This window comes from Lithobates pipiens, unplaced genomic scaffold (genome assembly GCF_037356315.1).
Source record: "Lithobates pipiens isolate NorthernLeopardFrog02 unplaced genomic scaffold, aLitPip1_a1.2 Scaffold_19, whole genome shotgun sequence".
Taxonomy (NCBI): Eukaryota; Metazoa; Chordata; class Amphibia; order Anura; family Ranidae; genus Lithobates; species Lithobates pipiens.
The window spans coordinates 239,378,204-239,389,783 of record NW_027507764.1 but is presented as its reverse complement, the minus strand read 5'-3'; the positions used below and the strand labels follow the sequence as shown (position 1 = coordinate 239,389,783).

The following is an 11,580-nucleotide window of genomic DNA, read 5'->3' as shown; positions in this document are numbered from 1 at the left end:
TCATGTTTCCCTAACAATTATTGCACTGATGGTGACCCAATGGAAAAGGTGAGTTGAAAAACACTACACATCAAAAAGTGAGACCTGAAGGGGTATTTTAGTGTTAGTTCTAACTCTAATTGTTTTATGTGTGTGTGTGTGGGGAGCAAAGACCTAAAAGCACAATGCATACATTTTCAAAGCCCTCTCCAATTCTGGTCATAGAACACGTATTGACAGGAGATGGTGCTGACACCTGCCAGAATTCTTATCCTCTGGTTAAAATGAAAACGATAAAGATGCAGTGATTTGAGATTTCCCTCTTCCCCAAAGCTTTATACTTTAGGCGAGAATTCCAGCAGTTAATGCAGGTTTGCCTTCAAAATAGAAGGGAAAAATCATGTTCTTTATTGGCAAAACTAATGCCTCTCATTTTGACATTTGTTTTTACCCTCAAGAAAGTAAAAAACGAATTCTTGTAAGCAATACTCAAAATTGGGGGCATTACTTGCTGTTGAAAAAAATGATAATATCACATTATATTGTTTAGATCTAATAGGATTAGAGATGCTGTCTGCATTGTTTTCATATAACAAATGTATTTTCTTAAGACATGGTCAAGATTATCTCTCAACATGCAAACTGCAGGACTAGTGATAGAAGCACAAACTAGCCACGGTGTATTGGGATACATTTGCAAAGTAGGAACTCATGTAAGCAAAATCATGTTATAGAGCAGTGATGGCATACCTTTTTGAGCCCGAGTGCCCAAACAGCGACACCAAACCAACTTATTTATTTCAAAGTGAAAACATGCCCTAAGGGACCAAAAACATATGATTCTGCCCAGAGAAAAATGTTTGTGCTTTTTCAAAGGAGTGCGTTACGCTCAGCATACAGGGATCAGATGAAGGCATTGTGTTCAGAATACAGGGATCAGATGGATGCATTATGCTCAGAATCCAGGGATCAGATGGATGCATTGTGCTCAGATTACAGGGTCCTTCCCAAAGCAGTGTCCTCTGCCCCCTTCACATCCCCCCACATACACAGCAGTGTCCTCTGTGCCCCCTCCCCCATAGCATGTCCTACCTGTGTATGTAGAGCCAAAGTCCTCCACATTGCCATGCCTCAGCGCCCGAGCCCCTGTACAGGAAGCCACTCTCCTGTTGGCTCTCCAAGTCCAGGAAGGGAGAATCATTCTTCTCTTCCTCGGTATTCAGAGGCATCGCGCGCTGCTTACAGCTGACACTCCGTGTCCTTTCCATTGGGCTGCCCTCAGTGCATGCAGGGGGGGCTTTACTCACATCTGCAGCTCCACTGCCCGATCACACTGATAATAGGAAGGGATCCGACCTACTCCGTGCCTGCATTACTGCATTGCTGTGGGATTCCCTCCCCTATCCTGGCGGCTCGTAACGTGCCCACAGAGAGGGCTCGGCATGCCAGCTGTTGCACACGTGCTATAGGTTCGCCATCACTGTTATAGAGTGTAAGGTTTATATAGCCACAAAGGACAGTGTGCTTGTCAAGTATATGTAAGGTATGTTTTACAGCCAAATTCAATGATAGGTTGTGTCCTAATGCATCAAGCGCAGTATGATTACAAGCTGAGCATCAATGTATGCTGCAGATTAATGCAGTCCTTGAAAGAAGCACTGAATCAATTACTAACTTTGCCTAGTTTACACAGGCTTCAGCTTGTATAAGAGCAGTGTGAATGGAAAGATTTTATGAAGTTTTTGTCAAGTTTCAATCAGCTTTCTTAAAGCATCCTTCAGCAACTGTTTGGAAATGTTAAAACACAGATCTTAAAAAGAATGCTGACCATCCAGCACCAGTTTGGGACTGTTAAATACAGATCTTAATGAAACCAGTGCTAACAGCTACTTTAAACAAGCTGTTAGCAGGGTTCAGCAGGTTTTGAACACACTTTAAGCTGTGCTGAAGCCTGCTAGCAGTTTGTTTAAAGTAACCTTTAGCACTCCCACTAGGATCTGTATTTAACAGTCCCAAACTGGTGCTGCGTGGTACTTTATGATCTTAAAGCGCACAACAATTGCAAAACGCAGGTTCAGGTGCCATTATTTTCAATGGCACCTAAAATGGAGTGTGATTTTGGCACGATTGTCATACGGAAAATCGCATTGCATCTAGCTCGTCACCCAAAACGCAGCAGGAGCTTCTTTTGGGTGACTAGCTTCATGCGATTTTCTGCAAGATAAATTAGGCAACAATACTGCACCACATTTTGGGTACCATTGAAATTAATGGCACCTGAACCTGCGGTTTGTGATTGTAGTGCATTTTGAGATCACAGGCAGAAATTGCACGCACACCAGTTCTCTTGGCAGAAAAAAACAACAACAAAAAACGCTTATTAAGGCTCCATGCACACTGACTTAAAAATTGTTTCTACAGAAGTGTTGTGCTCTGCCTGTAGAAGCAGCTCAATCTTCTCCTAATGTGTCCATACACATTAGGACATTTAGAGGCATATTTTAAGCTCAGCGTTTAGAAGCAGGAAACAAAAACCCTTCTGCTTTGCGTTTGATTAGATCTTTCTGGCAGAAAAAAATCCACTAAGCGGTGTACAAAAATACTCTATATGAGGTAGGAACTGGCGTTTTTTTAAAGCCCAGTGTACATGAAGCCATAGAGTGTTTTTGTACAGGAGTTTAGAAGCTTTTAGGAGATCTTAGAAGCATTCAGCGTTTGTTTCTGACAGTTTTTTGGCAGATTAAAAAGGTTTTTTTTTCTGCCTCTAAAATCTGAGCTAAAACTATCCCTCTAAGCATCCTAAGTGTGCATGGACCCTAAAGCTTCAAGAAAGTTTGCTGAAAGTTCTGAAAATGCTTTGTAAACGCTTGCTGTTCATGCTGCCCTTTACAAGTTGAAGTCTAAGTGAACTAAGCCTTAAAGTGGAAGAACAACTTACAATCCCTGCATGTGCCAGCAATTGTGCTCTCAACCAACCTGGCAAACCATCCAATGGCTGGTAACATAACTGATCACACATGCGGCATCATGGCAGTTGTAGATTAAACAGAGGCCAAGATGGCAGCTTCCTTGGCTGATAAAACAATAGGATTTACTTACACTTTAAGAAGTAAACATAGTAAACACACCCACTAGCACCCATGTATAAAACACTTTAACCATACAAAGTGCTAAAATGTTAAAATTTTAGGGTTAGTGAATACAATTCAGTTTAAATCATATTGTTTCTATAGTGCAGGAGTTTTCAAATGCAACCTTGGTATTTTCAATGTTTATTTAGTTGCATTTTCTAAAACATAATCATTTTGTCATAGTCACATGCTGTAAAATGTATTACATACTTATAAGAAATTATTTGATTTATAATAAAATAGATAAATGCAGAAAAATACTATTAGAAAGTTTAAACCAAAAATATACCAAATGTGGTATACCATTTCAAGTATTTAGAAACAAATAATGTTTGCAGTCTTTGTTTTTTCCTATTCAGTGTGCTTGTCATATGTAAATTTCTTCTTGGATTCTTAAGAGTAAATGGTGATTACTTCTCTACCACCGCCACGTACAAGAAGCACTCTGTTTAAACCTTCTGTCAAAACCTCTAAGAACTCCATATCTGACAATGTGTTAAGGTAAACAATTCCAAAGAGAAAGAAATTAAAGTCAATTGGTCTTTGAAAGCTTTTGAAAGCTTTGGAACACTTTTGAAAAAGAGGCAAAATTCAAAACTGTAGAAACGACAAAAACTGTAGAAAATATACAAAGATAAATAGGCTTGTATTACAAATAATTGTGTTGAAGCGTTTTAAATTTCTTTGACACTTTAAAAAGGTTATGCTGATCTCTAAAGCAGCTTTCCAGAACTTCAAAAAAATAGGATTTTTTGTACTCACCGTAAAATAATTTTCTCTGTAATTCACCGACCGACACAGCTCCTCTCTGTAACAAATGGGTTGTTAGCCTTATCACTAGGAGAATACTAGGCATAGTTGCAACACAACACTCAGAACTCTTAGTTCCGCCCAGGAGGGCGGTCCCTTGGTTAACAACCCTCCCATCTGCAGACAGACCTCAGTGCGTCAACAAGCAGTATAACGTAAAGATAAAAGGAGGGGCGGGTGCTGTGTCCGTCGGTGAATTACAGAGAAAAGGATTTTATGGTGAGTACAAAAAATCCTATTTTCTCTTATATTCACCGACTGACAGCTCCTCTCTAACAAATGGGACATCCCCAGGCAGTGCCAAATGAGGGGTGGGAAAACAGCACAAAACTTCATCCACCATGGCAAGTGGGAACTAGTGAAACTGTACCCACAAAAAACAAGTGCGTGGAAAAACCACCACAAAAAAAACAGGGTATCCTCAACAGGAGTGATCACCCAAGACTGCACCAAACTGCGGAAGTAATGCAACAGTGCATTAACATAACAGGATTGTGTTTTTATCGAAAAACCAGGAAAAACAGAAAATATATATTGCATATTCAATTGCAACTACACGGCCGCCTGCAAAACTTTGCGGCCAAAACAGGCATCAGCCGATGCACTGACGTCTACCTTGTAGAACTTGGTAAACGTGTGGACAGACGACCAGGTCGCCGCTTTACACACCTGAGCGGTAGACGCCTGGTGTCGGAAGGCCCAAGACGTTCCGATTGCCCTTGTGGAGCGGGCTGTGACCGGAAAGGAGGGCACCTGCCCCTTCAAGGCGTCTGCTTGTACTACAATCTGTCTGATCCACCTGGAAATGGTGGCCGACAAGACCGCCATGCCTTTCTTTGGACCAGCCACCGAAACAAACAGTGAGTCTGACTTATGAAAGGGAGCTGTGGCAGACAAATACACCTTAAGAGCCCGAACTACATCCACAGCGTTAAGGGCCACCTCCTTAGGGTGCTTTGGCTTAGGACACAGAGATGGCAATACAATGTCCTCATTGCTTTGAAAAGCCGAGACCACTTTTAGTAGAAAAGACGGTTGCGGACGCAACACCACCTTATCCTTGTGGATAACCAGATAGGGAGACTTGCAAGACCAGGCTGCTAGTTCCGAAACCCTCCTGGCTGATATGATGGCCACTAGGAAGACCACTTTCTGGGAAAGAGTCAACAGGGGAATCTCCCTGATATTTTCAAATGGCGGTTTTTGAAGCACCGACAACACCAGGTTCAGATTCCAAGGGGTTAACGGTGGACGAACCGGAGGGACTACATGTCGTACCCCCTGAACGAAGGTACTCACCAAGGAGTGAGATGCCAGTGGTCGCTGAAAAAAGACAGCTAAGGCTGAAATTTGCCCTTTAATGGTGCTTAATGCCAATTTCCGGTCTACTCCTTGCTGAAGAAACAGCAGGATCCTGCATATGGAAAAGGAGCGCGGATGCCATCCTTTCTCCTCACACATGGAGATGTAGGCCTTCCAGGTACGATGGTATATCTTCGAGAAGAAGATTTCCGTGCTCTCAACATAGTTGAGATCACCGAGTCCGACAGACCCCGGTTCCTCAACACCTGGCTCTCAATAGCCATGCCGTTAAAGCCAGCGATGGTAAAGTAGGATGGAGAATTGGACCTTGATACAGAAGGTCCTCTCGCAGCGGCAGTTGCCAGGGAGCGTCTGCTACCATACGCACCAGTTCTGCGTACCGGGGATGCTGAGGCCAATCTGGGGCAACCAGTATCACTGGGTTCCCCTCGGCTTCCACTCTGCGAAGCAGATGTGGTAACAGTTTTAGTGGAGGAAAGGCGTAGATCAGCTGGTCCTGATCCCATGGAGCCACCAGCGCGTCTGACGCGTCGGTCCACAGATCTCTTGTCTTGACCTGGCACCTTCTGATTGATACGGGAGGCCAGCAGATCCACATCTGTTGTGCCCCACCTCATGCAGGCAACCTGAATGTCTCCGGATGCAATGCCCATTCTCCTGGGTCCAGCATCTGTCGACTCATATAGTCCGCCTGCCAGTTCTCCACTCCCGGGATGTAAATGGCCGACAGGGCCGGTACGTGCCGCTCTGCCCTACCGAAGTATGTGAGTGACCTCCTGTGCGGTGGCTGAGCTTCTTGTTCCCCCTTGGTGATTGACGTATGCCACAGCCGTGGCGTTGTCTGACTGGATGCTGATTGGACACCCTTGCAGTCTCATCGACCATGTGGAGAGGCACAGCCTGATCGCACTCAATTCGAGCAGATTGATCGGCAGCTTGGATTCTTCCGTCGACCAGAAGCCCTGAGCTGACTGGACCCCCATCACTCCAACCTCCAACCCAGCCGGATAGACTGGCGTCATTTGTGATCACCGTCCATTTCAGAGAAAGGAACGATTTCCCAGGCTGAATCACTGGGGACCTCAACCACCTGATCAGTAAGTCTCTTGACTGGCTCTACTGGATCTGTCGATCCAGGGACAACTGAGATTTGTCCCATTTTGTCAAAATCTCCTTCTGCAGGACTCTGGTGTGGAACTGGGCATAAGGTACTGCCTCGAAGGAGGCTACCATGAGTCCCAGTACTCACATGCAAAAGCGGAGCAACGACCACTTTTGGTTCATCAGCAGTTTTACAGCGGATCTGAGTGTCTGCAATTTGTCTGGAGAAACACTCTTGCTTCCTTGGAATCCAGCAGCAAGCCTAGGTACTCCAGAAACTGGGTCGGCACAAGCACCGACTTCTTTAGGTTCAACAGCCACCAAAATTCCTGCAGGGTCTGCATGGTGATCGCCACATCCTCCTCTAATTCTGAGGCGGAAGATGCCCTCAGGAGGAGATCGTCTAGGTATCCCACAATCGCAATCCCACGTTGCCGTAGCAACACCAAAAACTGGAGCCAATACCTTGGTAAAGACTCAGGGGGCTAAAGCCAGACCAAAGGGAAGAGCCACAAACTGGCAGTGGGCTTCCCCAACTGCAAACCGCCGGAGGCATATGGGTATGTGCAGGTACGCATCCTGGATGTCTAAAGACGCCAGGGAGTCCCCTTGATGGAGTGCAGCAACTACTGAGCGAACGGATTCCATTCTGAACCTCTGCACTTTTACAAAGTGATTGAGGGCTTTTAGGTCCAAGGTCGGAAGTACCCCTTCCTTCTTGAGAACCACAAACAGATTTGATTAGAATCCCTGGAAGCATTCCGATTCCGGAACCGATACAATCGCCCCATGATTCTGCAAATCCCTTACCGCCCCCAAGAGGGCCTCTCGGCTAGCCGGGGATATGGTTATGCTTGAGGCAAAGAATCTGTTTGGTGGCCAAGAAAGAAACTCAATCTTGTAGCCTGTGGAAATCAGATCGCAGACCCATTGGTCGGATAACCGGGAGGACCACTGGGCTGCAAACTCCCGAAGGCAACCCCCCCACCCGGGATGTGGGTGGGGGCAAACCTTCATACGGTAGCACTTTTATTCGCAGGCTTGTTAGGCTTCCGGTCCAAGGACGTTTTGGACCTTCTGTGGACGTCTTGTCGGGCTGGGGACATTTCGTTGGAGCTCCGGGCGGACGAAAAAGCAGTTTGTGAGCGGAAAAAAGAGGGCCCTTGCCTACAGCGTGGCTCCTTAGCCTTCCTGGCCTGTGGGAGTAAGGTACTCTTACCACCGGTGGCATTTTTAATAATGTATTCTAATGAGCCTCCAAAGAGCCGGTGGCCAAGGAAGGGAAGATCCGTCAGGGCTTTTTTGGATGCCTGGTCAGCAGACCAGCATTTTAGCCAAATTAGACACCTCAGCACCACAGCTGGCACTGAAGCCCTGGATAACAGAGGGAGAGTATCCAGAACCGCGTCACAGACATACTTAAGGCCTTCCACTAGTTGGTCTGCTAGTTCCACGCAGACAGGAGAAGCCTGTTGCTCTCCCAATTCGCAGTGCAAAAGTTTTGCTCACTCAGCCAGTGTCTGCGACACAAGTGCGGATGGCAGTATTGGTCGCATGGCTGACCCCACAACCGTAAACAAGGAACGAGCCACTGCCTCTGCCTTCCTGTCTGTGGGATCCTTGAATGCAGGAGTCCCCTCAACCGGGATCATGGTTACTTTATTTAACCTTGAGGAGCCGACCATTTTTTGAGAAGGCTCTCCTCAAATGGGTAATGCACGCCATGTATTTGGGGACCGAAAAGGTCCATTGCGGGCGACCCCATTCCTTGTAAATGAACTTGTCAAAATAAGTCAGATACGGGAACACCTTAGGTGAACGTGCTGGCTTGCGGGACCCAAAAGGGACTGGTACATCAGCAGAGGGATCCGCTGGCTTTTGAATCTTCAGGGTATCACGCACAGCTGTGATAAGTGCTCCAACAAGCGCTTTGTTGCGCCCGGACCCGAACGGGGACTCATCCTCACTGTCCGAACGGCCCTGGTCAGCGTCGTCTGACAGGACAGAGCAGGGGTCACCAGCCTCAGCAGGTCCCTAGTCTGCGTCAGAGCTCTCCCGGGGGGGGGGTCTCTTTAATGCACCTTTCTTCCCACACACCGCCTCCATCTTGGCAACAAACGAATTGAGGACCGGCATCTGGGTGTCCTTGGGCACTGCGCAGTCCGCAGGTGACCCAGTTGCAATTGCCTGGATTTCGGGGGAAGAAACACCAGTTTCTGAAGCCATGCTGACCCTACCCTGTCTGCCACCCGAAGGAGACTTAAGACAGTGACAGTCCCACACTCCTTGCTACAGCTGACTGAGGGGCTCTTTCTCGCTGGACTCACCACCCTGAGGAGATCTGTGTTGTTCACAAGTAGTGCCTGTAGTCCCTAAGTGCTCCCAAGTGCAGAGGAAACAAAAGTTGTATCGGTGGCAGCCGCCAGAATGAGCACTAAAACGTTCTAGAAAAGTGCTCGGGCTTCAATAAAATGGCCGTCCAGCGTCCAGTACACAGACAGGAAACAGGGAAAATAGCTGTGAGAACACATGAGTCATGCTGCTGCTAGGGAACACTGAAAAATCGTGTTCAGGCTTCCAGAAAATGGCCGCCAGTGTCCTAATTAGGAGATCATTTGGAAAATGGCCGCTGAAGCCCAGGAAGGCATGCTGCCCTCGCCCACACCTAAAATGGCTGCCAGCAGCTCCATGAGGTACAGAAAGAAAGAATGATAACAGACACAGCGCCGCTCCAGACCACAGCAGACCCTCATAGGCACCTTCCGGGAGCTTAACACACAGGACCCAGGACACCTCTAGCCAGCCAGCCCCCCATCTCAGGTGAAAGCCCACAGAGAATGCACACATACACCGCTCAGCAGCCACATGCAGCATCCTCCCAGGGAGGTGGGGAGGGAAGACAGGGACAGGGGAGAGAAGTAAGGGAGGTGAGGGACCCCCGAATCAACCTCCCAGGGAATGCCCAGCCCCGCTGAGGAAGGGAGAGCTGTACTTACCAGTCCTGAAGAGCTGGGATACATTCCATTGCAGAACTACTCACTGATCAGTACAGGGTAGCTGCTGGCCTCGGCATACTGTGACGCAGACATCAGTAGCCTGGTCATATGTATGCCTCGGAGCATAAAATCTCACGACCAGCTCTGGAGCTGAGGTTTCGTCATGGCCTGCAGAGCCTTAGCTGTGACCTGCACATGCTCGATGGCCGGACTGGGGAGACTACAAGGATAAGGGTGGGTATCCAGCCTGTCACACAGCTAGCTGTTGATAGATGATCACAGGATCATTCATCTTGCGCAAAAAGCCAAGCTTCTGCATAAAAAAATATGGACCAATGGGCCCGCAGGGTTCCTAGGTCCTTCTCCAAAACTAGGCAAAATAAAACTGAGGTCTGTCTGCAGATGGGAGGGTTGTTAACCAAGGGACCGCTCCCTGGGCGGAACTAAGAGTTCTGAGTGTTGTATTAAAACTATGCCTAGTATTCTCCTAGTGATAAAGCCAACAACCCATTTGTTACAGAGAGGAGCTGTTTCGGTCGGTGAATATAAAAGAAAGTGTAATACCTGTATTTTTTTTTTTAACACTTTCTTTATTACTTGTGTAACTATGCTAAACAGTCCTCCTGACCTTGCTCCCAGGTTGTGCTGTTAGTGTCAAGCATGAGTCTCTTGAATTTTTTATTTTTTTTTACCTGCTAGTGCCATTCTATCTAATGGTTACTCACTTTCCCCATCAATATCTAATATGGGTCATCACATACTAGTAAAATGTCTTCTGAAGCAACACAAAAAGGGATGTATGGTATGTTTTTCTGGTTTTAGCCATAATCCTTATTGCACGAGACCTTTTTTGTGCTTTATATTTTGTAATTATGTATAGTCCTCCTTGGACTTAAAGTATAGCTGTACCTAGGCTGGATACATTCACATTATTAAAATATTCTTTTACTGGCATTTACTTTTACATGCGTTTTAAAACAAGCCCTTATGGATCTCTGTTGCTAAAGGCACTGTGTGGCAATTCATCTTCAAACTTCATACCAATGACACTCTGGTGAGGATGTAGTTGGATTCTGCTTCTGTAGCTGATCTGCTTGTGACCCAGCTTTCTGATTACTCTTGCTTGCTTGACCCTCGATTTTCCTTTGTCTGCTTGATTCTCTGTTGCCAAACCTCTGCCTGAACTTTGACCATTCTTTTCCTGATGTCTCTGATGTACTTGATCTTCCGTGTATAACCTGGCTTGTCTGACTCTGCACCAGTGTCCTCCACTTGCTACAGCCTCTACGTACTTGCATCCGCAGTACCCCGGCGCTTGAAACCTACCTGCACCTACAGCATCCCTGCATCCACAGCCCTAAACCCGTAGCTCTACTATTGTTGCCGGCTGCTTCACCTGCTATGGGAGAACATTGCAGGAACTCCTACCTCACTGTGCTCTTGTGGCCACTGTTGCAACCTCAGTGGTCCGTGAACCGGGGCTGTACGAGAGGCCTTCCTCTGCTTGTCAGGCTCTACCTGAAGGTACGTGACAATCACTGTGCGTTTGTCTGTATCAATATGGTAAGTGTATCTAAAGGGAGTAGTCTCATAATTAATAAGCAGCAGCTGCACCTGCAGGGTTCTAATTAGGAATGTGATTTCCTATTGAGAGTATATCAACAAAAATTACATTGCAGACTTCCAGGAAAATCAGTGAGCCAATCACACAAGCAGGACAAGATGTTTCTGGGGGTGTACAGAACACCTCCAGGTAGCCATATTGCATTTTACAGAAAACTACAGAGCTGCAAATTGAAAAGGAAAGGTAATTTTTAATAACATTTAATTACAATATGACTTGTGTCGCAATTTTATATGCTATATTTTTTTTTATTTGCCATTTTCCCATGAAAAAGATAGCGTCTACAAACTATGGGAAAGATTTATGGCATTTTAATTATTTATTTTTACTAGTAATTACGGTGAATTGCAATTTTTAGCGGTATTGCAAGGACAGATCGGACACTTTTGACACATTTTTGGGACAATTGACATTTATACAGCGATCAGTGCTATAAAAATGCATGGATTACTGTGTAAATGACACTGGTAGAGAAGGGGTTAACACTAGGGTGCAATCAAGGGATTAAATGTGTGTTCCCTCAGTGTGTTCTAACTGTATGGGGATAGGACTGAGTAGGAGAGGAGACATTTCACTGTTCCTACTTACTAGGAACAAACGACATGTCTGCTCTCCA

General features: G+C 46.1%; 1 protein-coding gene across 2 annotated transcripts in view; it reads right to left on the bottom strand.

Moving 5' to 3' along the window:
- Positions 1-351: 351 nt before the first annotated feature.
- The window catches only part of SLC12A7 (solute carrier family 12 member 7), a 684,227-nt gene continuing 672,998 nt past the window's right edge, over positions 352-11,580 (bottom strand). For both annotated transcript variants that reach the window (XM_077491822.1, XM_077491823.1), the window contains exon 24: positions 352-3,595. In XM_077491822.1, the coding sequence (XP_077347948.1) occupies positions 3,504-3,595 (92 nt within the window). In that variant the 3' untranslated portion in view covers positions 352-3,503. The remainder of the gene's footprint in view (positions 3,596-11,580) is intronic.